The sequence below is a fragment of the Ursus arctos genome, unplaced genomic scaffold (genome assembly GCF_023065955.2).
Source record: "Ursus arctos isolate Adak ecotype North America unplaced genomic scaffold, UrsArc2.0 scaffold_8, whole genome shotgun sequence".
NCBI lineage: Eukaryota > Metazoa > Chordata > Mammalia > Carnivora > Ursidae > Ursus > Ursus arctos.
The window spans coordinates 48,966,332-48,992,664 of NW_026623100.1; the positions used below are offsets into that span (position 1 = coordinate 48,966,332).

Consider the following 26,333-nt stretch of genomic DNA (forward strand, 5'->3'; position numbering starts at 1 on the left):
CCCTACTGTCTTACCACGCCTCCTCTCCCTTCTGCCCCAACCACCAGGCCTCCTTTCTGATCTGTGTGTTGAGTTCTTTCTCCCCTGGGGAGGACCTAGTGCTTCCTCACTACTGAGCCAGATGCTACCAACCCTTTCATGCCAACCCCGGATTCCACCTGTTGGGCCCCCGGCCCCTGGTCACTACATGGGGTCCTCTTTCATATCAGGAATCTGGAAGTTTGGAGGGCTGGGGGTTTAACAATTAGAATCTTCTGTCACTGGTTGTACTCGGAAACTTGTGCATCTGTATATACCAATTACAGTATTCACAGGGCTAATCTGGTCTTCGCAGTGCAGGTGTGTAAGTCTGAGGTACTCAAAAGTCATCCAGGCTCTTTGGAACCCTTTATGCAAGATCAGGACCAGAGTGAGGCAGGTGAGGCACTGGCTTCAGGCACAAAATTTAAGGAGGTACCAAAAAAAAAGCCCTTCAGTAATTCAGATAAATAATACTTTAAAGCAATGTTTAAACATCAAAATTTATGCAAAAAAATCCATGACGAAAAAAATATCAGAATTGGAATTTTACGCTCATGTCCTCGTGACCTCACGCTGTATCCGAATTCGTATCCATATCCCAGACTGCTTCCCTGAGCTCCAGATTCACATCTGCCCAAGGGACATCGCCGGTTGGAGTTCTAGCAGGACAAAACCCAGTATGGCCAAATCAAGGTCCTGATTTCTGTCTCCTCCCCCAAAGTTGCTTTCCCTCACCTTTCCTGATCTCAGTAAATGACATTTCAAATTTTCTAGTTGCTCAGGTCTTTCATACATCCCGTATGTCACCAAAAATGTATTTGTTCTACAGTTAAAATACGAGCAGAATGTAACCACTCTTCACTACGGCCACCACAGGGTCTCCTGACTAGATTACCAGGAAGGTAGACGTGTTCTGGGCTGGATAGACGTTTAAAGGGATTTTAAAATGGGACTTTTTTTGGTATTTGCTTTGTAAGATGCGCCAGAGGTCTATGATAATGTAGTAAGTGGACAAGCTTCTTACATTACCTGACTCTGGGTTGCTTCATACACCTGCAGGGTCCGGCTGCTACCACCGTTCTCAGCTCCTTTCCCTGACCGTGCTACCTTAGGTAATCAGGTCGCAGCTGAAAGGCTCTGTTTATCTGGAGTCTCGTGCTTCTCTGGGCAAGCTTGGTCTGTGTGTTCCTATGTCCTGGATGTGACTGTGGAATTTTGTGGACTGATGGTACAATTTTTCACACTTTTTGTGTTTACCAAATCAATAAAGATACTAGTGAGTTTCCTAGACTTCAAGATATATCTTCAAGGTAGAACATTCGTATTACATGTATGGAAATTTTGATTTAAAATCTGCACTAAAATACATTTATTCGTTCTAAAAAAGCCATTTTGCTCGTGCCGGTCACAGTTTGAGTCTATGGCTTCTTTTGTAATCCATGCCAGACTCATTACTTCTGAGGATTAATAAATTACTTGGAAGATTATCAAAGAATACTCCTAGCTTAACGTATGGAACTGATTGGTGACCGATTAATATGCTGGGACATCGTACAGTATGTGAGCTTCTTCTGAAAGCTCCCCTCCCTTGATGCAGAAGGGAGACATGAAGTCTCCATTGGGTGGGAGGGTCATCAGGGACCCAAATCTGCCAGATTATCAACTTCAGAGATTAAAAGCCTAGTGTATAGGCGATGGGTGGAGAGGATTTCAAATAATGGTAATAAGGGACAATTTGATGGGTTGGCCTGATTCCCTGTCCACTAGGGTTAACCATTCCAGTCTTCCTAAGAATGAGGGTTTCTCAGGGGCTGAGATTTCAGTGCTAAAACCGAGAAAGTCCTGTGAAAACTGGGATGCTCGGTCATCCTATCTGTGTGTGCACTACTCTCTGCCCTTGTGAGGGGCCGAGGTTCAGGGAAGGGGAAAGAGAGAGAAGTGAAGACAGTCGGTGTTTCTGTGACCCATAGCAACTCACGGACAGCGAGGAACATGTAGAAATACAATTGGATTTTCCCCTAAATTGTTTTTTTTTGGGGGGGAGAAGGGAGAGACTTGGAGAGTACAGACATGGACCATACTGAGAGTGGTCCATTGAGAGGACAGTGGGGAGACAGAAACGAGTGTAATGCTTGGAATTCTTACAGGCTTGAGTGTTGGGACATGAGGTCTGTGAAGAGTGTCATCAGTCAGGGTTCTCCGGAGAAACAGAACCAGTAAGATAGGCACAGAGAGAGAGAGTTTGAGAATTGGGAGTGTGGGGATTGGCAAGTCCAAAATCTGTAGAGTTGGCTGGCAGGCTGGAAATTCAGGTCTCAGTGTTGCTATTGCGGCCTTGAGGTCGGAATCTGTAGGCTGGAAACTCAGGCCCAGTTTCTATGTTACCTCTTAAGGAGGAGTTGCTTCTCCTTTGGGAAACCTCAGTCTTGGTTCTTAAAGCCTTCAACTGATTGGATGAGCCCCCCCCCCCATTATGGAGGTGTTCTGTATAGATAAATGTTTTTGTCATTTGTCCTGCATAACCCACCACCTGGGTCTGCACATACACAGACGGGCTTAAAACGTTATTTGTGAGACTTGTGCTGTGTGAATAACCTTGGGAGCCTAATTGTTTAAAATACATCATCTGGCCTCTAGGTCTGGCCCTTCTGTTCTGGATGCCAAGAGCTACAGTCCTGTCTCTCATCCCCGCCTGCTCCAGGCAGGGCTGACCACCCCCCCCCCCCCCCCCCCCCGCCTAGTCGAATCCGGGAGGGGATGCAGACACACAGCTCAGGCTCCTTGAAAATATAGAAACATGATAACGTGGAAATGCAGCTCGCTCCACACTGCATGCCGGTGAACAAATGTTTAATTTTAAACCCTGTCATTTGCCCTATAAATATGGCCCTTGTGGGGATGATCAGCTGGAAGTGTCCCCTGCGGGGAGGACGCCCTGCCCAGGCCTCTCAGTTGGGGCCTGGCTGTCTCCACGGGGCTTCCCCTGCGGGTGAGGTGGGATGTTGTATAAGTACCCGGTTCACTGTAACTTGGCCTTATTCTCATTTCTTGCCTACTAATCCCTTCATCTATGTGTAGACTCCTTCCCTCTTCTGTTTCTATTAGGTCTCTATGATAATAATAAAGTTTTCTTTCCTTTTCGACACCGAAACACGGCTGTGGTGAATCTTCTGTGCAGAACGGGAGGGGACTCTGTGTTATGTAAGGGTCTACTAATGTAAATGTTAATCACACCAAAAAATACCTCCGCAGCAACATCTAAAGTGGCCTTTGTCCACACCGCTGGGCGCCATAGCCTACTCGAGTTGATACACGAAATTAACCATCGTCAGGAGCAAATTGAGGGGCGGAGTGATGGGGGAATTGACCCTTTGTGAGGCTGAGATACGGATCCCCAGGTAGGGTCCACCTGACACGGGGGCTAGCTGGGTCTTAGGAAATGGCTCATGCCACGAAGCGGTGCAGAGGCGGCGTGGACACCCGTAGAACAGCCAGTGTGCCGCCTGACAGAGGAAGCATCAGGCTTCTGCCGCACTCGGAGAAGAGATGGCCGAAGTGTCAGTAGCTGCACTTGCAGTGTCCCCGAGGCCTCAATAACCTCTCCCTTCCCGGGACTGCATGCTCGGCGTCTTTCAGGAATTGCACCCTTGCCCCCTTCCCTCTGCTTGAGAATGAACAGCAGGACTAGGAACAGGAAAGGGAAAGTTTATATGGTACCCAAGCAACCCTGAGCCGACTTCTCAAACCACTGGATGGAACTGAATTTTCTTGAAGGCGCCTCGATTTCATTCATTGGTTAATTTAACACAAAATGGAAATATTGAACTGAAAAGATAGAATAACTAAATTCAGAATTCAGACTCTCCCTGGCTCAAATGAGGGTCCCACATGTCTCCCAGAGTGAGTAAATTCTGGGCCTGTCTTCCATCTCTCTGGCCCTTGCACAGCCCCGGAACCCAAGCTCAAGTGTGTAACCATGTCCTTACCCATCTGCAGGAGAAAAATGGCTTTAGAGCTCAACATTTTTCTGGTTAGAGGTTTTATAAAAAGTTGGGCCCAAAGTTCTCCACTTTCTTTTTGTGCTTTCTGATCTTTCCCCCCTTCTCTCCCTCCTATTGTTTTTTTTTTTTTTTCAGCATATTTTTTTACTTTACCAGGGTTACTGATGGGAAGAACCAAGCTCATCATTTCTGGAAACTGAACCCATTTAAAAGCATGTTGGAATGTAAAATAGAAGCTCTTCCTTAGCTCTTGTAGCAGTTTGTCCTTTTAGAACTTCTACGTTGTTCTAAGAGCTTCTAAGCTGACTTTTATGTTTTCTTGCCACACAAGTCTATTTTGGTGATATTCGTGGCTCTTTAGATTTCCACTGGGTACTTTCACAACCCGCCGCTCCTGTGATTTGCGTCTCTACTCACTGATTTTTGCCTAGGCCCCTCCCGGCCCAGAGCGGCTGCTCAGGTTTTATAAAAGGGGCCTTTGCTGTGTGAGCTGAGCTGCACTGGGCAGGCAAGGCAGCAGGATGGTGTCACAGAAGCAGGTCCTCCTATCCTTGTTGCTGTGGGTCTCAGGTGAGAAATTGAAAAGTGCCATAATCCTTTTGGAGTAGTGTCATGTTAGAGTTAAAAAAATTTTTTTAAGATATAATGAGAAATACTGGCTATTTCCAAAATAGACCCAATTATGTACTGACATGTAGTACCATAGAAAGCACGTCTACAGTGACGTATTTCAGTGTGTCTGTGATCAAGTGTGTCTGTATCATCGTTATCTATTCTGATTGCAGGTGCCTGTGGGGCCATCACGATGACCCAGTCTCCAGGCTCCCTGGCTGTGTCTGTAGGTCAACGGGTCACCATGAACTGCAGGGCCAGTCAGAGTGTTAGCAGCTATGTAAACTGGTACCAGCAGAAACCTGGGCAGGCTCCCAGGCTTCTCATCTATTATGCATCCAGCAGGGCCACTGGCATCCCAGACCGGTTCAGTGGCAGCGGGTCTGGGACAGACTTCACCCTCACCATCAGCAGCCTCCAGGCTGAAGATGTGGGCTTGTATTACTGCCAGCAGAGTTATGATACTCCTCCCACAGTGCTTCAGCCTCGCACACGAACCTCCTCCCCAGGGCCACGGGTCAGGGAGGCTTGGCTGCCCCAGCTGCTTCCTCCCCGCTCAACCCCGAACGTGTGCGTTCCTGTCTCTGCCTGAGAAGTCACATCTCCTGACTTACTCCTTGCAGGGCTCAGAAAGCCCGGCAGAAAATGAAGGGAGTTGGCTATTCCTGCATCTGTTTTTGTGGGAGATTAGTGAAGACAAATGCTGTGAAGATGTCTTAAGGATGCTATCAGGGGTTTTTGTGCCCAGGAACCTGCATGTTTCCCACGGGCCGATGGCAGGAGTGAGCCAGGAAGGTCTGTCTCTAGCCTCTGATGAAGGGCCCGTGAGCTTTACACCCTGTGGATCAGTTCTCCCTTCCTGTGCCCCTTGGACTCTGGGACATTTCTCTTTTATTTCCTTATTCTCTTGGTCTCCTTTCTTCACCCTCCATCACCCTCCAACTGTGGACCTTCCCAGTATGAAAACTTTGAGCTCTCCTATTCAGAACCTCTCGCTTTTTCCTTCCACGGGCCCTGTTTTCCAGCCTTTCTGGGCAGTGTCCTTGACATTCATTTCTGCTCCATCTGCTTTTCTACTGCCTGTCTCTCTCCTCTCCATTTCTCGCAGGCGTACTTATTCTCACAAAGGCAATTCTCTCATTCTTCTTCTTCTTCTTTTTCTTTTTAAGATTTTATTTATTTATTTATGGGGGGGAAGGGCAGAGGGAGATGGAGAGAATCTCAAGCAGAGATTGATGCCCGCACCATCTCACAACCCTGAGATCATGACCTGAGCCGAAACCAAGAGTCGGATCCTCAACTGACTGAGCCACCCCGGTGCCCTGCTACTGTCATTCTTTAACCCTGTCACTTCAGGAACATGGAATACTGTTCCTCAGCACCTTTTCTCACCATTTGTCACCTTTGTCTTCAAAGTCGTCCCGTGGCCGTTCAGGTCTCATCTTGTGACTAAGTGCGCCATAACTTGAGTCCCTTGGAAAACATTTCATTAGCCTGTCCATTTCCGTGTGAAAACAGAAAGGTTCCGAGCATCTTAGTGTTATTTCTTCACCTCGTTCTGAAATACATGGGTTGACGAACTTCAGCTTCGGGCAAGACCGCAGCAAACCTGGTCCGTGTGCTCCGAACACTCTTCCTACAAAATAGCTTCTCATAATAATTAGAAATATATTTCAAGGATCGATATTAAGGGGTCCATATCATTCATTCAAGGTGTGTTTTCCGAGTGCTTCCTCTGTGTCAAGAGCAAAGACATCTGCTTTCGCCGCAGTTGGGAGAGCCAGACTCTAAACAGCAGCAGTACATGTTTGCTACGCTGTGCCGGAGGAGCTATAAGGAAAGTAAAGAAAGGAAGGGAATAAAAGCTTGCCGGGGTAAGGGTGAGTAGCAATTTAAAATCAGATAATGTATTAGTTAGCTACTGTCATGTAATAAGTCACCCACAAAATGCAGGTGGCTTAAAATGGTAGCATGGTTATTGCCGTCGTGTTTATTGGTTGCCTGAGTCGTTCTGTTACTATGGGCCAGACTTGATTGATCTTGATTGATCTTGGCTGGCTTGCTCATGTGTTTCAAGTTGGCTGACAGGTCAACTGGGTGCTCCTCATACAGAAAGGCTCACATTTCTTTCATCTCTTTCACATTTCTATGGTGGGCTGACCGTCAGCCGGGGCTGTCTGGGTGACTGGGCCTCCTGTCTCTCATCATCTGGCAGACTAATCCCAACTTCCTTTGACAGTTAGCAGGGTCTCAAGTGAGAAATTAAAAGCACATAAGGCATCTGGAAGCCTAACCTTAGTACTGACAGTGTCCCCTTTGATGTATTGATGGATTCTAACGATTGGTGCAGTTGATCCCATTGAAGGAGAGGGTAAATAGGCCGCAGCTCTGGATAGGAGGGCGTGCAAAGTTACATTGCAAAAAGTAAGTGTAAAGGGAGGGATCGAGAATGGAGGAGGCATTTTTGCAATCAGTCTACTATAGATGGTCATGGCGGCTGCACTGAGAAGGCTTGACTTAATGTTTTAATATGGTGAGGAAAGGAACCATAGGAATATTTCCAGGCAAGAGTGTTGTAGTTGGTTCTAGTTAGAGGAAACGACGCATTTCTGAGGCAGGAATGTGATCAGCATGTTGGGGAGGTAGAAGGAACCCGGTGTTGCTACAGTGTGGAGAGTACAAGAGGGGAGAGTAGTGCAAATGAGATCAAAGAAATTACAAGGAGGCCACGTTCTAGAGGATTTGGTGGGCTTCTCTAAGGACTTGGCTTTTATTTGGAACGATGTGGTAAGTGGGAGAGTTTTGAATAGAGCAGGACATAATTTGATACATAGTTTAACAGGATCCCTCTGGGAGGCAAGACTGGAAAGATAACAGTTGGGAGGCCATTGCTGTTGTCCAGGCTGGAGAGGATGACAGCTTGGGTCTGTGGCAGTGGCAGTGAAGGTGAGGAAGGGTATACTTTGAAGGGAGAGAGAACAATATGCTGATGGTTTTGACAAGGAGTGTGAGAGAAAGAGAGGTCTCAAAGTGACTCCAGAGTTTTTCTTCGAGTACTAGAAGGGTGGAGTTGCCATCTGTTTGGATAGAGAAGACTGTGGGAAGAGTGGGTCTGGGGAGGAAGATCAGGAATTCAGTTTTGGACATTTTAAGTCTGAGATGCATTTTAGACCTCCATGTGCAGCTGTCCAGTAGACCATTGGATGTATGAGTCTAGAGCTCAGGGAAGGAATTGGACTGGAGCTTGGAGTATGATAACCAATGGAATGAGGATTGACTAGATTTAGAGGCCCAGGGGCTGAGCTCTGAGGCAGGGGAGATAACGAGGAACCAGCAAAGGAGTCTGTGAAGAAGCAGTGGGATGGAAGACCAGCAGGATAGTGTGATGCCCTGGAGATCAGAGCAGAAGGTTTATCAAGGAGGAGGGTGTTGTCAACGTGTTAAATGGTGCTGCTGGGTCTAGTGAGATGAGGATTGTCCTATGGCCATTGGACTTGGCAACGTGGAGGTCACTAATGACCTTGAGAAGAGCAGTTTCAGTGAGATGGTGGAGGTAAAAGCTTGAATGTAGAAAGCTCAAGAAGAATGGGGATAGAAGATCTGGGAATGGTGACTGTAGACAGCTGTTTCGGTGAGCTTTATGGTGAAGAAGAAAAGTGAAACAGACTATAACTGGAGGGAGATGTGATGTCAGAGAGTTCTTTGAAAAGATGTTTGCATACTGATGGGAATGATGCTAAAGAGAGGAGAACATTGGTAATTCAGGGAAGAGGGAGAAGTGCCAGGCAATACCATTGAGGAGGTAAGAGGTATGGGATCAGAGGGAGTGGCCTCAGATGGGAAGGCTGGCTGCCTCTCTGCACTTCTGGGAAGGAAGGCGGAGTGTGGCGATACCCATATCAGTGGATCAGAAAACGGATAGGCAACGCTGGGACGTTCTCCTCTGAGCACCTCTCTTGACCTAGGAAATAGGAAATGGGTACTTGGCTTTAAGTTAGGTTGGAGGAGGAGCTGTTAGAACTTGAAGAAAGAAAGAAAGAGAAAGAGTGAAGACTGACTAGACCAGGGAAATGAAGTATGATTGTGGGGCAGGCAGAAGAAAGAGAAAGAGTGAAGACTGACTAGACCAGGGAAATGAAGTATGATTGTGGGGCACTTCCCTCAGGAAGTGAACGGTCACGAATCAAAGTTGGAGAAGTCAGGATTGCAGGCGTGTGGAGGGTTGGGACTTTGCTACATGCAATGAACTAATGGTTTTCCAAGGTGAGGTAAGAAGTCAGTTTAATCACTACTATACAGGACTGAATCATCCATCTATCAGTTACCAACAATTTATAAAGAGTTGAAAGATAGCTCAAAGACAATGACCAGGGGTAGACACTGATAACCTGGAAAGGTACCCTACAGACATGCCGAATTTTCCATGGAAATACAACATATATTTTTCCTATAGATTTCAAGTCTTACTCTAATGAAAGCCAGAAATTATTGGCTGTGGCATACTCAGTGGAGTGGGCTGCAGAGCTCTTAGAAGTGGCCAAAGCGGAGATGCTCAACATTTAACAAAAAAATTTTATATATTTATTTGAGAGAGAGAGCGCGCGTGCCCGAGTGCACGAGCAGAGGGAGGGGCAGAGAGAGAGGGAGAAGCAGACTCTCCACTGAGCAGGGAGCCCGTTGCAGGGCTCCATCCCAGGACCCCGGGATCATGGCTGGAGCTGAAGGCAGAGGCTCAACTGACTGAGCCACCCAGGAGCCCCTGAGATGCTCAACATTTTAATGATGGAGAACTTGTCATTATTTTCTGATAATGCGTCTAAGATGTGGCCATGAGAGTCAGTGATCAAGACTGGGTGGGGAAGAAACAATTTGGAGGAGGATCAGCCAAACAACTGAGAGAGCAGGATAATGGAAGGATTGTATATTGAATATACCGAAACCACCAGGAATTGTGACAGGCATGGGAGAGGCTCTAGGAGGTGGGAACTAAAATATTCCAGAAACGAGGAGAGACTTCAGGGCTGGGGTTTGTCTGCAATAAGGAGTGACCCTAGAGTGGCATAGTCTACCTATCTTGATTTCAAAGATTGTTCTTCCACTTTCTAGGTAGGTCTAGAGGTCTAGAAGTGGCTGAAGGGGGCGGGGGAGCTTCCTGAGAAGGCTGCAGGGGAAGCACAAAGTCTCAGGCTGCTTTTAGAAGGGATGTAGGCTGCTGCGCGCGTGTCAGTGGTTCAGTGGTTCGGAGGGTGTGCGTCGGGAGAGGGTTTTCAGGTGCCGAGTTCTCTCTCTCGTGTCTTCCTTGTTTGCCACCCTCTTATAATCTGCTTTGCTGTTCTTTCTAAATTTAAAACGTTTTCTGGTGATAAAAGGAACCTGTCCTTTGCTCCTGGTTTTGCACTAGAAGACTTATTTTTTTTAATGTTAAAAATGTGTTGGGAAACTGAGGGCCTCAGAGGGGAGGGGGGTGGGGGAATGGGATAGACTGGTGATGGGTAGTAAGGAGGGCACGTATTGCATGGTGCACTGGGTGTTATACGCAACTAATGAATCATCGAACTTTACATCGGAAACCGGGGATGTACTGTATGGTGACTAACATAATATAATAAAAATCATCTAAAAATTAAAAAAAATGTGTTGGGAAAAGAATAACGTGCGTTGGTTCCAGCAGAAGGATAGACCGAGATCTCGTGTTTTCTCCTTCATGAGACGTTTTCTCTGGCATAAAATTTGAACATCAAAGTAGGAAAATAGGAATGCTCAGCGGATGGTGACCACAAACTTACGCCCAGAGAGTAGTTTCTGTGTGGGGACAGCAGCTGGAGGCAATGGGAAGGGTGGTCGGGACCTGAGTGGAGAGCGGCAGACCGGGGCTGTCATGACCAGCACGAGGCCCCGAGAGAGGGCTGAAGTCAGATTTAAAGGAAGAGAATGGAAACACAGAGGAGGAGACTAGAGCTCTTTTGAAAAGGAGTCCCAGCTGCAGATTTTAAAATGATACCATGCCAACCTTCTCCCCCACGCCCCCAACAAAACAAACCAAACAATGAACTGCGTCCGTAATAGTGGCTAGTAAGTGAGAAGCAGCTGGGACACCTGCCCCCTTGCCCAGGTGTGATGGTTTTATTTGGGGCCATGTCATTATGACAGCACATCTGATGTTAGAAGACTGTTGTTAGTCATATAGTCTTTTTTTTTTAATTTTTTTTGCATCTCACAGTTTCCTTTTTTTTATAATAATATTTTTTTATTATATTATGTTAGTCACCATACAGTACATCCCTGGTTTTTGATTCATTAGTTGCGTATAACACCCAGTGCACCATGCAATACGTGCCCTCCTTACTACCCATCACCAGCCTATCCCATTCCCCCACCCCTCTCCCCTCTGAAGCCCTCGGTTTGTTTCTCATAGTCCATAGTCTCTCATGCTTCATTCCCCCTTCTGATTACCCCCCTTTCTTTATCCCTTTCTTCTCCTACCGATCTTCCTAGTTCTTATGTTCCATAGATGAGAGAAACCATATGATAATTGTCTTTCTCTGCTTGACTTATTTCACTTAGTCATATTGTCTTTAGCTTGCAGGCTGCTGATGGTAAGAGTGAAGTCTGTCCGAGACCCACCGCCACTGAACCGGGCGGGCACCCCATTAGCTCAGGTGGAACAGAGGTAAATGAGGGCCTTCAGCCCCTCCAGGTCCGTGCCGGTACAGGCTAAGTGGGGCTTCCCAGCCATGTGGAGGAGGCTCTCACTGGCCCTGCAGCCGATGGACACTCTCTCCTGGGAAATGGACAGGAACCCCGCAGCTTGGGGCAGTGCCCTGTGCCCACTGGAACCTGCCATCAGAGGCACACTGGGCTGATGCAGAGACGCTGTGATTCTATTAGAGCCGGAAAGGGCCTCCCAAGGTGAGGCCAGACCCTAAGCAAGCCTGTGTGGTTAAAGGCATTCATTTCCCGTCCCCTCCGAATACCACTCTTCTCAGGGAGCACGAGGATGGCACCTGAGAGAACTTTCAACTTGGGGACGTTCTGTCACCTGGAACACAGGAATGGGAGCCTGAGGATCTGGGCATGGCGGCACCATCTGGCTGCCTCTCCCCGTCCCGAGGCTGCTCAAACGCTGTCCCTAGAAAAGACCCCGTTATCAGCATCTGGTTATAGGGCTGGGCCTGTGGTGGAGGCAGTAGGGGTGGGAGGTGGAGGCAGACCCCCTGGGAGGAGGAAGGCAGAGCTGGCAGAGTCAAAGGTTGGGGTGGTACCTGGTGAAGCGGCTGCCCGCCGTTCCCCTGGGCCGCCTGCCCTTGCCTGGCCCAACCCCTGACAAATGACAAACACCTAGATTATTGGTGAGGAGATGATAAATCACATGTCGCTTAGCCTGCTCCTGTTTGGGGAAACTCACTGGGAGGACATTTTGCAGAAAACAAAGAATTGGCTCATGAGAGAGAAAGTGTTGAGGTGACGGGTAAAGGGTGTGCTCTTGACCTGTGGGCTGGGATTCACACAGGTTTGTCTTCTGTGCTCTGTCATGGTGTACGTGACACGTTAACGTTAGAGGCACGGTGAACCCGAAGTTGGGCACAGGCTTTTCTCCACTCTGAGTGGGAGTGACCCCTCCTCCTGGGAGGGCTTCATGAGGACACGACATTGGTTTCCGGGACTGACCAGATGGAGAGTCCTGGTCTTGTCCATACCGAGGCAAGTTCCTTGATCAGTGTTGGTTCCCAGCCTTCACCAAGGTTCCACGCTCAGCACTCTTACCCTTTCCAGATCCTGAGGACATTTCAGGACTTCATTTAAAGGCCATCAACTCAGAGGGGCCGACTTCCCCTCCCCATCTGAACCAGGGCACCCTGTTTCACTGTTTTATAATCTCATGGCTTTCTTTTCCTGACGATAATCACAACTTGAAATGCATTATTGTGGCAATGTATGAGATTTTAATCCTAGGGATCAAGAGTGTTCCTGAAATAACCTATATCCTAACGATAGGACAGCCCAGGGCACTCCCCACATGGCATCTCAGACAGGCTAGAAGGTCAAGAAACTGGTCCCCAAATGCCTTGGGACATGCTTGCACTACACTTGGCAATTTCTGGTGACCCCAAGTCCCACAGGGTGTTCTGAGAGCAGGTGTCCCGTTTGAGCACAACCTCAAGCTCTTCTGAGCTGCTTTGCATGTTGCGTCAGGAGACAAAGCTCCAGGCTGCTCTCAGCATCCTTAAAGGCAGCTGGTCAGGGCCCCTGAGGAGCAGCCTCTAGTCCAGCTCTCCAAGATGGGGCCCGGGGCTCCCCTGCTGTGGATCCTGCTGCTCTGGGCTCTGGGTGAGAGGGGGGCACACGGAGAAATGGTGGGCAAACTCACCGTGGCCACGATGTTTTCTGTGTCTCTGGGTTCTTGGTGGCTGGAATTCAAGCATTTGGTGTGGGTTTCCAGTTGCCCAGTTACCTTCTGTTTTCTGGTTCCTCAGTGTGTTGTCCATGACTTTGACTACAAGGGTCATCAGTGGCATGGGCCTCCACTGGGATGCTCTCAGTACAACTGTTACATTGGTTGTGTTTGTCATTCCAGGCTCTGCTGGGGACATTGTGCTGACGCAGTCTCCAGCCTCCTTGACCATGTCTCCAGGGCAGAGGGCCACCATCTCTTGCAAGGCCAGTGAGAAAGTCAGTGGTATTTGGGGCATTACCAACTACATTACCTGGTATCAACAGAAATCAGGACAGAGTCCTAAAATCCTGATTTATAAAGCAACCAGTCGAGAGTCTGGGGTCCCAGCCAGGTTCAGTGGCAGTGAGTCTGGGACTGATTTCACCCTCACAATTGATCCCGTGGAGGCCGGCGACGCTGCCAGCTACTATTGCCAACAGGGGCAGAAGGAGCCTCCCACAGTGCTCTGGGTTTAAACAAAAACCTCCCCAAGAGGAGGCTCAGTGAGGCTTAACTCAGATGTTCCTCTTCATGACCCAGGGTCTCTGGGTGGTTTGGGGAAAAGGGTCAGACTATGAAAGAGGAAGCTCTCAAACGGACATGTGCTGTGTGTGTTTCCACAAAACCTGTCTTACATTTAACGGACATATTACTACAAGGCTCACATAAGCATCCTTCCATGATTGTTTAGAAACCTAAGAATTGTGAGGTAGTTTTCTGTGCTTCTTTGATTTAGATTTCTCCATCTCTGTGTCTTTCTCAAAAACTAGTTCTTCTGTCCTAGATAGTTACTTATCCTTTTCTCCTTGTCGAATTTTCATGTCCTTTTTCTATGATACCTACCACATACCTGGCCAAGGTTTTCTCTTGTCTTCTCTCTTTTTTTATTTTCTGGAACATTACAGGTAGAGTGGACTTCAGAAGCCTGAGTGTGCACAGTGACAAGGATGGAAAGGTCAGTTTTCACATTCCTGTCCACCCCTACTTTGGCCTCCCTTGGACTTCTTCTTTTTTTTTTTTTTAAAGATTTTATTTATTTATTTGACAGAGAGAGAGAGACAGCCAGTGAGAGAGGGAACACAAGCAGGGGGAGTGGGAGAGGAAGAAGCAGGCTCCCAGAGGAGGAGCCTGACGTGGGGCTCGATCCCAGAACGCCGGGACCACACCCTGAGCAGAAGGCAGATGCTTAATGACTGCGCCACCCAGGCGCCCCCTCCCTTGGACTTCTACATCCTCCCCAAAGGCAGCTGGGGAAACTGACAAATAGTGCTCTGTAACATTTCTGTCTGCTCAGATTCCCATTAGTTTCTAAGTTTGTAATCCTGTATCACCACATAGAAAATTTTACTGGTGTATTTGTTTTTTTTATTGCCCCACAACAAGTTAGCACAAACTTAGTAGCTAAAAACAACACACATTAATCATCACAGTTTCTAGGAGTCAGGCATCTGAGCAGGATTTAGCTGGGTTCTCTTCTTGGGGTCTCCCAGGATGGGACCCAAAGTGTTGGCCAGACTCCATTCTCATCCGGAGCCTTGAAGAATCTGTTTCCAAGGTCTTTCAGGTTGTGGAAAGAGTTCTTTTCTTTGTGACTATCTGCCTAAGGGTCCTGGTCTTTGTTGGCTGCAGGCCGGAGGTCCCATCAATGTCCTAGAGGCCCCTCAAAGTTCCTGACATGTGAGAGCCTTACTAATCAAACCAGCAAGAGGAAATCCATCAACAACAGAGAGGGCTTAGTTCCTCCCTTAAGGGCTTTATCCTGATTTAGTGAGGTCCACCGAGCATAATCGCCATTTAAATTAACTCAGAATCAACTGATTTGGGATCATAATTACATCTGCAAAATCCCTACACCTCTGCAAGATCCTATGGGCTAGAAGCAAGTCACAGGCCCTGCCCACACTGAATGGGAGGGCATGTGTAGGTTTCATGGGGCCACCCTAAGGTCTGTCTGCTACAACTGGCCTACTGCACTGGGTTTTTTGTTTGCTTGTTACCATTCTCTTTCTCCCAAAAGTCTCCTCTGCCAAGGACATCAAATACGGAGGCTCCCCTAGGTAATGGATCATCAACAGCACCAGACCGACCCCTCAAGGCCGTTTCCATTCTAGCTTCTTGCATTTCTCCTATTGCTTCCCAAATGAAGACATGGCCAATGTTTCCCTCGGCCTAGTGTTATATTTGTAAACAATGGATAAGCAAATAATATTAAACATGTAACTTGAAAAACGCCTGAAGTAAAAAAGAAAGAACCGTCTCAAACCAATGACCTAAGCTTCTACCCTAAGAACCTAGAAAATAAAGAGAAAAAAAAAAAAATCCAAGCAGCTGGAATGAAGGAAATATAAAAATTAGAGTGGAAATTAATGGAATATATATTCTAGCTCCTCAAAACTTAGGATCCTTTTAAAACCAGCATGCGGTTGAGAGCTGAATGTATTGTCATGCTAATGAGCCAATGGTGTTTAGGCTCAGCCTTATAGGTGGGTTTTCTTCTCTAGATGGAACCAGTGCCTATCACTCGTGGAACATCCTTGAGTATATCTAGGCTCCAGATCACACACACTGGGGTTCTAGTTTCCCTATGCTTTGGGGGCTCAGAGGTATTTACAGAGACCTTAATGAATGGACAAGGTCTCAATTCAGCACGTCTCCAAAGGCAGAAAATGAACTATTGGGACTTCATCAAGATAAAAACCTTTTTGGCAGAAATAAGTGGTGGTAGAAATAGAAAAAAGGAAACTATGATGAAACTGTTATAGCCTACATCGCACCGTTATTGTGCTAGTCAATGAATGTCTGACAACCGGCTCTCCAGAAAAATAGAAGTTCTGGTTTGTAGTATTTGCCAATGTCCATAAATGTAGTTAAATATCTAACATACTTGATAGAACAGCGCTACCAGCTCTTGATAGAACAAGATGAAAACCACTGGGGAAAAGAAGACATAAGCAACATTACCAACCAACTTGAATTAATTGCTAAAGAACAGTAAAGCACAAATGTGTATCCTTGTGGAGACCACCTGGAACATTCGCCAAGATGAACCATTCCCTGTGCCATAAAACAAGTCTAAGTAAACCTAAAAGTGTGGAAATTTTATAGAAAATGTGCTTTGACAACAAAATAATTAAGTTAGAAGCAGTAACAAATTATTCACAAAATCCTCGCATATGACGGAATACCTTTCTATATAACTTATGGATAGAATAATACATTGTAATAATTGTAAGTGAATATTGCATAATCAGATAATACCAAATATAACTAAATGATAGGGATAGCACAGTGTGTCAAAATTTGTGAGATGTTAAACAATACTTAGGAGGAAACTAATAATGTTAAATAATGTTAAATGCCAATATTCAGAAAGAAGAAATATTTATTTATTTATTTATTTATTTATTTATTTATTTATTTAATATTTTTGCAGGATAAGGAATCGAGTCAGTGATATTGTAATAGCATTGTATGGTGACGGATGTGGGCATAGAATAATGTATGATTATTCATTATATATGAATCACTATGTTGTACACCTGAAATAGTATAGCATTGTGTGTCAACTATGCTCAAACAAAAAAAGAGGAAACATTTAAAATCTGTGATCCAAATTTCTTCCCTAAGAATCCAAAGAAAAAGAAGTTCTGGTCCAAGATGGTATACAAGGCTCCTGGATTCACTTCCTCCCACGGACACATGGAATTTACAGCTACGCATGGGACAGCTCCCACTGTAAGAAATCCAGAAGCTAGCCAGGGACTCCTACACATTGGGTTCAAGAGGAAATACCCACATGGAAACAGGAGCACAAAGCTGGGACACATTCTTGCCATAAACTCCACCCCCAACCCATAAACTCCTCCCCCAACCCAACAACAGACTGTTGAAAGGGAACTTACGACTCCCTGCTTCTTCCTGAAAAGCAAAGTGTTTGGAACCAACTTGGGGTGCCCAAACTTGTAAGACTTCCACCTGAGGAACGGCCCCCAAAACACCTCTATCTGGAACCCTGGGGGGCTTGCATGGAGACCCCCAAGACAATAGTAAACAAAGAAACAGATCTTAATGGGCTATACCCTCAGGGCTCAGCACAGCGAGAGCAGAGGGAACCGCCCACCTCCCCGGTCTTTTTTTTTTTAATGTTTTTTTATTGTATTATGTTAGTCACCATACAGTATATCCCTGGTCCACCTCCCAGTCTTACACTCAAAGAAGCCTATTTTCACATCTTAAAAGCTGCTGCCTGACGGTTAGGCTTCTAATTCAGAGCACATCTAGGGGCTGACCGCATTCCTCGTTGGAAGTCCGGGAAGCCCGAATTTGCACCCTGCATTCGCTCTGCCCAGCTCCGGATCCCTGGTGTCTCCCTGGAAAGAGCTTGCGCGCTTGTCTAGCACCCTGGTTTTTATGGCTGCTACCCAGACTGTACCCCTTGACTGCTGGGCTCTGGTGGCCAGCAGGGCTTGAGTTCTTGGACCCACAGGGCTATAGCAAATAAAGACAAATATTTGCAAAAATAATATTTGTGTGTTAGAACTGGCAAAATAATACTGGCAATAAACTTGCAAATATTGCAATAAGCTTGCAGTAAACTTACAAACAGATCGATTGACTCGTAAGAAATAATATTTGTGTATTTTAATTTTATATAATACAATAAATATGTATGTGTAATAGATGATAGCCTTTATTAATTAGATAATTTGACTGATTATAAGATTTTTCTGGATTGCTTTTCTGCAATTTCATTTATTATGGCATCAAAATTTGTACTTTTAGCAAATTCAATTTCCATATATAATTGAAAATGATATCAGTCTCTTTGGCAAATACAAGACCCTAAATATTTTTCGATAATTTTTAATTTTGAGAAGGTTTTTGGTTTTGTTTTCGTTTCTTTGGTTTTGTTTTGTTTTGCTGATGCAATGTTACTTGAGCGATTAGGAATATTTTATAGTGTGCGGCAACATTATGATGCTTTTTTAAAATTATTTATTTATTTATTTATTTATTTATTTATTTATTTATTTAAAGATTTTTAAATTTATTTGACAGAGAGAGAGCACAAGCAGGGGAAGCAGCAGGGGGAGAGGGAGAAGCAGGCTCCCTGCCAAGCAGGGAGCCCGATGCAGGGGTTGATCCCAGGACCCTGGGATCATGACTTGAGCCGAAGGCAGACACCCAAATGACCGAGCCACCCAGGTGCCCCTCTGATGCATTTCTGATCAATTATTTTGAAATATAAATTTTAATATATCTAGACCTGATGAATTCTTACAGAACCATTTTTTAAAAAAACGACGTACCTCTTCACAGAAATCAGTTTTGTGTAAATCTGAATTCAATGTTAGATATAAATGTATACAATGATAAATTAAATGTTTCCTCTGACATTTCTTGCAATATGTGGATATAATACAGAAAACTGAAAGTAGCTCCACAATTTGCATATACTTCAGAACACCTGTTTAATGCATTCTGTCTCTTCAATTACAAAGAAAATAATCTTAACCTTGTCTTACTAAAGATTGTTTAGTTTGAAGCTTCATATAAAATAGTGCTATTTTCCATCAAACGTGACAATATTTAAATTTAATATTTACTTCTGAGACTGTGGATACTTAGTTTACGTTGCTGTAGCAGTTTTCAAAACTGGGATTCTAAATTCCCTGCAGAATTCTCATCATTCTTTTTTGACCTACTGTATGCTATGCTGTGCTCATCACAAGTGTAGCTGCCATCTCTCCCCACACAGCACGATCACAGTACCATTGTCTGTGTTCCCTGTGCTGTACCTTTCATCCCTGTGACTTATTCGTTCCGCACCTGGAAGCCTGTTCCTCCCACCCCCCTTCAGCCACTCTGCAACCACCAGTTTCGTATCTGCGTGTATTCATGGGTCTTTTCTGCTTTTGCTTTTTTGTTTGTTTTGCTTTATGTCTTAGAACCCTAAGAATGAAATATAAATGAAATCCTATGGTGTTTGCCTTTCTCTGGACTTATTTCACCTCGCATTATACCCTCATGGTCCAGCCATGTTGTCCCAAATGGCAAATTTTATTCTTTCTATGGCTGAGTAAAATTCTATAGTGTATATAGACCACATCTTCTTCTTTTTCTTCTTCTTCTTTTTTTTTTTTAGACCACGTCTTCTTTATAGGATTAGGAGCTTGTATCTGCTAGGAATTTACAAAAGTCTGTTTGGGTGCCAGAAGAACAAAATTTTACTAATCCTTCTCTGCCATATTTTCTGTGGAGATATTATGTATAGAATGCTATCGAGAGAACATAGTACAAGAGCAGTTAGTGTAACTGGGAAACAAGGATCGGAAAGTGGGACAATAAAAAATAATAAAATCTGAATGATACCAAATAGGATCTTACTGAAAATAGAGCAAAAATGTTCAGCTCCAAATGTATGTAATTGTGTTGTCACCAGTCTCACGTGTCTGACTCTCAGGCTGACTGCATGTAAGTGACCCTTGCACACGAGGCCGGGAGGGTCAGGATGAGGTTCCGGTCAGCCCTCCCTTCCAGCTTCTGGCTCAGACAGCAGGTTGGTCCCGTCTGTTCTTGAGCTGGTTCTGCCCCACTAAGGCTGTCATCGCCGAGGGACCGTCACATGGTTCAGAGCACGCAGCTGCACGTTGTTGCCCTGAGTTCCCCAGCATCTGCCTGTGCAGCCACTCAGACCCTCCGCTGTGCCTGCTCCCCGCCCCAGCAACACCTGTGCACAGCGCTGACGGCCGGTCGGAGGGGTTTGTGCTCGGGCCTGACCCACTGTGGGAGGAGACTGTAGATTTTGCCCGCAGTAATAAACTCCCACATCATCAGCCTCCACCCTGCTGATTTTGAGGGTGAAATCTGTCCCTGACCAGCTGCCACTGAACCTGTCTGGGACGCCAGGGTCACGGTTGGAAACCTTATAGATCAGGCGCTTTGGAGACTGGCCTGGCTTCTGCTGGAACCAGTACAAATAGGTGTTTCCATTACTGTGCAGGAGGCTCTGACTGGCCTTGCAGGAGATGGAGGCGGGCTCTCCAGGGGTGATGGGCAGGGACAGTGGGGTCTGCGTCATCACGATTTCCCCACTGGATCCTAAAAGAATGAGAGATACGTACAAGGTTATGAAGAAACAGTATAAGCCATTTTTACGATTTTAAGTTTGCGTAGTTTAGGCTAAATCATATTTTGTGATTTGATTCATACTCTCAATATATCCATCTTTTAAAGATGACCGAAGAATTTCAAGGCACAAAGTGGCCTCTTCCTTTTTCAGCATCTCAGTAAAGCACTGTCCTTTGTTCCTTCTTGGTTGTTAATTGTCCAAAAATTATATTCCCTTGGTTGGAGGGCAATCTCACCCCTGGACAGAATACACAGGGAGAACGGTAGCGCCCCCAGAACTCCCCCTCCCACCCTGTACTTCCTCCTCAGCCCCCCACTGCCCTTACCTGGGATCCAGAGCATCAGCAGCCCCAGGAGCTGAGCAGGGAACCTCATTTTGAGAAGCTGAACTGCTGAGTCCTAACAAGGAAAGACAGGCTCAGAGCTGCCCTTTATGTCAGACCTGCAAGGGAAGGTCCTCCCTGGGGCACAATATGCAAATCCCGTGGTGGGTGTGGCAGAGGGGAAAGAGCCAAAGGCAGGGTGCAGGTCCCTGTCCTGGGAGTCAAGGAGCTTAAAATGTCTTCTGTGCTTGGAGGACAAGTAACAGAGACAAATCCCTTACTGCCTGAGTGGGAAGAAGGATGTAACTGTGAAAATCCGGATCTGTGGCCAGACACAGTGCTCATAGCCCTGCCCTTCTGAGAAAGCTCCAGAGACCCTGAAGATACAGGCCTGAGTGTCCAGAGTCCATTTCTGGCAGGTGAATGGCCATCCCACTTGGAGTTCTCTCAGCTAATGTCCAGGAGGAAACAGGTCCCAGTCCCACTTCAGCTGATTGGCAGGAGATGTGCAAATCCCAGGATGAACTGGAGATAGTTCTAGAGTCTCTGGAATCTGTTGTTTGCAGGTTAACGGTTTATGACAATGTAATAATGAGGTAGTAATGAATTAAACTCACCGTGGGGTTTTGTTAATTATACTCTGTAACAGGATGAAATTAAAAAGCCCTTGACAGGAAGAAAAGCATCCTCACAGGTAGAAAACTAATAGCCCAGCTAAGAGAATGGGAAGAAGACAATTGTATGCTCCAGGTGTCGAGTATAAAATTCATAGTAACCATTTTTTAAATGTGGAGTGTATCCGGTCATACTTCTCTTTCTCTCCAAGATAGATAGATAGACACACACACACCCCGTATGTTGTATATGAGATATTTACACACACACAACCCCACACAGCACATCAATCAAAGAGATTTTTTTTCTTTTAAGTAGGCTCTACATCCAGTGTGGAGCCCAACACAGCCCTTAAATTCATGACCCTGAGTTCAAGCTGAGTTGAGATCAAGATTCAGATGTTTAACTGAGCCAACCCGGCGCCCCAATCAAAGGTATTTCTTAAGGGCAGTACCGCTGAGGAGGATGGGACAGAATGAACAAAGTTTCATTTAGTAATGTCTCATTTTACATCTTCTGTTTCTTCTTGATGCTCAGGAAACCTCTTCCCATACAGAGGCTTCCTCATCATGTGTAACCAGTTTCTGTCAGGCGTTCTGGCTTCTTGTTTGCTCTGTGTGAGAAGTTGTGTCTCTCAGCACGCTGTCATGTTAGGCACCCACAGCCATGGAACTATAGTTCAAAAAGATTCTGTAGGTGAGATTAGCAAAACCTGGGGTAACTTTTTAAATGTCTGTATCTATGAGGGACATTTTCTTGGGTCTTCAGTGAACGACAGTCACCGTGGAACAGGGTGCCAGGTCAGAGCTGCTTGGGGCATCAGCTTACCAACCATCCTTCGTTAAAATAGGGATGTAACCAGATGATTCTGCATGTGTCAGCCTGATGTATGTCATGTTGATTGTGAGAATTGTGTCAACTTCAAATGACCTCCCAACTGAAGTCACTGTCCTGCAAACAAAATCCTGGAGAAACTGAAAGAATAGAGTTTGTAGTTTGTATTTCTATTAGATCTGAGGAAATTTAAACCCAAAGTCTTACTGAAGTGAAAAATAACTGAATAGTTGCAATTCTGGGCATGATTACACAAAAAAGCTCAGTCCGAGTATCTGCCAGAAATCCTCCTAGAGTAAGATCTTGTACCAAAGTTGAAAGAGCGATTGTGTAAAAATGGTTTTGAAAGTCAACTCTGAACTCTGTGGAGGGACCCGGGTGCTGATGACAAGTTGTGGTAGAGGTAGGACTATGTAGCCCATGACCCAGATTTTACTAGTTGGCAATTTATTTACCTTTGTGTATGTTTTTTTCAGTGATCTTTTCTTAGATTGCTAGCCCATGCAATCCTGAATCTTACTCTGAAAACGCAAGTCCTCCGTATCAATCTTGCTTGGGCATAAATTCAGAGAGACAAGCAAATGAAAATGAAAAAAATCAGGACCAAAACAAAAAGGATAAAAACAAGATGATATTATACATCTTAAAGTGAGTTTGCAGAACTTTTCATTATGGATGTTAAGTTAGGAAAAACATACTCTCCCACTGTATGTTAAATATACTAAAAAAAAATCTCATTACCCATATCATATGTGAAACCTCAATGTGTGGAAATATGGCTGAGAATTATTCATCTGTCGTGTTTCTTTGACAGTGTATCACTTTTGCAAATGTGATGTTTACACAGAATTCTTTAGAATGCTTATATTTCTAAGAGGGTTACAATTTCTTATGAAGGTTCATGTGAAAACTTTAAAAGACTCATTTTGTGTTTGGTTGCTTATCTCATGATTTCTTGCCCATCAATATCTAGAAAATGAAATCTTATAAAAATTCTTCCTAGACAAGAAGACGCTCAGAAATTTTCCTACATACCTGTCGACTGAAGGCCGAGTATTCCTAATTCCTAACAGGAATGTTTGTCTCCTGTGTGTTTACAATATCTGTTATGCCCAGGACAATAAAACCGGCCCCATCAAAGCCTGTCCCTGCACCCTACACACAGAGACTCAGCATGTGCAAGGGGTGTAAGAAGAACCTCCATGAGACCCAGGTGGGGGACAGGATTCCGGGAGTCTCTAATCGTGTCCACTGTCACCTGAATGGGCGAGGACTTGGACAGGTGGGTCTTCCTACAGTGCTGTCTCTGTGCCACGGGCTGTTCGTTTGGAGTCTGGACAACTGGAAGCCCGAGTGTGATTTGTGTACCTTGGGGCGACTGTGTTGTTGGTACAACTGTGTGAGTCCATTATCCCGGGGTCAGGGTGTGTGGGTGGGGAGCGGGACGCCGTTATACATTCTGCAGAACGTGATCTATACATTTTATCAATCCACACAGCTCACACTCTTAGTGCTTTAGCGAAGATGAGGGACACCCTGAAGCCTGTGTCCTGACTGAGCCCAAATGGAAGTTCTTTCTGAGAAAGGGTGAACTTGTTCTTGCCTGAGAACTGACATCAAGCCATCCAGCAGAGGGAGCATCTCCAACTTCAGGTCTGTTGAGGAGGGAATTGGGACCCGTGATCAAAATGGGTTGTCTTTTCGAGATAACTTCAAGTTGCCACCCCCAAGAGGATAAAGTCAGATAAATATTCTGCTTTAGAGGTAATTCCGCTGGACCTATGGACCTATGTGCGTGTTCTGACTTTATAACGTCCTTGTCCAGCATGTGAAGCAGGTCATTCCTGAGCTTCAGTGACCTGGATGCTTCCAAGCCCTGATCTCCATCTGTGTGTCCGGATTCCTCCCAATATTTTAATTCATTTCTTTGATTTTCCTTGGAATAAACAAGTAAGTATATCAATTTTGTAGAGCTGTCTGAGGTTCCTGTGAGTCCTGTGGAGAATCGGGAGCGATGTCTTATGTTGACTGTGAAGGTTATTCTTATCAATTGTAATCCTTGGCCAGGCCCCAGTCACCACAATCTGATTAGGAAAAGTGAGACAGAAGTGCCCTTTGACCATACACCACCTCCTAATCCCTCCACTTTAATAAACTCTTTACTTTGTGTAGCAATTTACATCCCCAACCCCAACGTCTCTCCTGTGAGAGATGGAACTTCTCCTGAGGACTTCTCATGAAGTCCTACAGTTTCTCGTCAGTTAAGAAATATCCTTCCATTGCCTGAATGTGAGATAGATTGAGTGTTTATGTAGTTATGTGTTTGATTTTTCTCTGTGGAATGTTTGGTTCACATGAGAGATGGAGAGGAAAGAATACTAAAGGGCCACTGCCTGTTCTGTACGTAAGACAGGCACGAGTTGAGTGCCCATTTGCGCAGCATTAACATATCCTGTCAGTGTTCTCTTTCTTCATGGGTCTGTTTGTGTTTGTGGGGTTATTTTTGTTTGTTTGTAGATTCCACATATAAGTGAAAACATATGGTATTTGTCTTTCTCTGTCTGACTCGTTTTGCTTAGCATTATACTTTCTAGACCCATCCATGTTGTTGCAAATAACTAGATATCATTTCCTTGGCTGAGCAATATTTTAATATATATATGTACATACCACCTATTTCCTTTCAGAATGAGGAGTTTATATCTGCTAGGAATTTATGACAGTCTATTTGGGTGCTTGACCACCAATCAATTTTACTAATTTTTCTCACCTTTATTTTCTGTGGGGATAGCGTGTATAAAATGCTGTCTAGAGAATATCGTAAGAGAGCAATTAGCGTAACTGGGAAAGGGGAGGTTCATAAAGTGGGACAATAAAAAAATAATAAATTCCGAACGATACCAAATACGATCTTATTGAAAATAGAGCAAAAATCCTTAGCTCCAAATGTATGTAATTGTGTTGTCACCAGTCTCACGAGTCTGACTCTCAGGCTGACTGCATGTAAGTGACCCTTGCACACGAGGCCGGGAGGGTCGGGATGAGGTTCCGGTCAGCCCTCCCTTCCAGCTTCTGGCTCAGACAGCAGGTTGGTGGTCCCGTCCGTTCTTGAGCTGGTTCTGCCCCGCTAAGGCTGTCGTCACCGAGGGGCCGTCACATGGTTCAGAGCACGCAGCTGCACGTGGTTGCCCTGAGTTCCCCAGCATCTGCCTGTGCAGCCACTCAGACCCCCCGCTGTGCCTGCTCCCCGCCCCAGCAACACCTGTGCACAGCGCTGACGGCCGGACGGAGGGGTTTGTGCTCGGGCCTGACCCACTGTGCTAGGTTTCTGTGTACCTTGCCCGCAGTAATACACTCCCACATCGTCAGCCTCCACCCTGCTGATTTTGAGGGTGAAATCTGTCCCTGACCCGCTGCCACTGAACCTGTCTGGGACGCCAGGGTCACGGTTGGAAACCTTATAGATCAGGCGCTTTGGAGACTGGCCTGGCTTCTGCTGGAACCAATGCAAATAGGTATTTCCATTACTGTGCAGGAGGCTCTGACTGGCCTTGCAGGAGATGGAGGCCGGCTCTCCAGGGGTGACGGGCAGGGACAGTGGCGTCTGTGTCATCACAATTTCCCCACTGGATCCTAAAAGAATGAGAGGTATGTACAAGGTTATGCAGAAACATTATAAGCCATTTTTATGATTTTAAGTTTGCGTAGTTTAGACTAAATCATATTTTGTGATTTGATTCATACTCTAAACATATCCTATTTTTCAGATGACCGAAGAATTTCAAGGCACAAAGTGGCCTCTTGCTTTTTCAGCATCTCAGTAAAGCACTATCCTTTGTTCCTTCTTGGTTATTCTTCATTTTCAAAGATCCAAAAATTATATTCCCTTGGTTGGAGGGCAATCTCATCCCTGGACAGAATACACAGGGAGAGCAGTAACGTCCCCAGAACTCCCCCTCCCACCCCGTACTTCCTCCTCAGCCCCCCACTGCCCTTACCTGGGATCCAGAGCATCAGCAGCCCCAGGAGCTGAGCAGGGAGCCTCATTTTGAGAAGCTGAACTGCTGAGTCCTAACAAGGAAAGACAGGCTCAGAGCTGCCCTTTATGTCAGACCTGCAAGGGAAGGTCCTCCCTGGGGCACAATATGCAAATCCCGTGGTGGGTGTGGCAGAGGGGAAAGAGCCAAAGGCAGGGTGCAGGTCCCTGTCCTGGGAGTCAAGGAGCTTAAAATGTCTTCTGTGCTTGGAGGACAAGTAACAGAGACAAATTCCTTACTGCCTGAGAGGGAAGAAGGATCTGCCTTCTTGGTAGCTCTGTGTGAGAAGTTGTGTCTCTCACCATGCTGTTATGCTAGGCACCCA

At 45.7% G+C, this 26,333-nt stretch overlaps 1 protein-coding gene and 1 gene segment (V, D, J or C); one reads left to right on the top strand and one right to left on the bottom strand.

The window, feature by feature from the left end:
• Nucleotides 1–17,658, top strand: part of RPIA (ribose 5-phosphate isomerase A) — a 100,160-nt gene extending 82,502 nt beyond the window's left edge. The window contains exons 9-11 of one of the 3 annotated variants that reach the window (XM_057309364.1): nt 13,210–13,304; nt 13,974–14,023; nt 16,696–17,658. In XM_057309364.1, coding sequence (XP_057165347.1) covers nt 13,210–13,304; nt 13,974–13,997 — 119 coding nt within the window. In that variant the 3' untranslated portion in view covers nt 13,998–14,023; nt 16,696–17,658. Of the gene's footprint in view, nt 1–13,209; nt 14,024–16,695 lie in introns of those variants that run through there. The other 2 variants (XM_044391664.3, XM_048222822.2) reach the window with 2 other exon arrangements.
• The window catches only part of LOC125283181 (immunoglobulin kappa light chain-like), a 47,184-nt gene extending 21,114 nt beyond the window's left edge, over nt 1–26,070 (bottom strand). The window contains 2 exon segments of the V gene segment in view: nt 25,295–25,604; nt 25,970–26,070. Coding sequence covers nt 25,295–25,604; nt 25,970–26,018 — 359 coding nt within the window.
• Nucleotides 26,071–26,333: the final 263 nt, after the last annotated feature.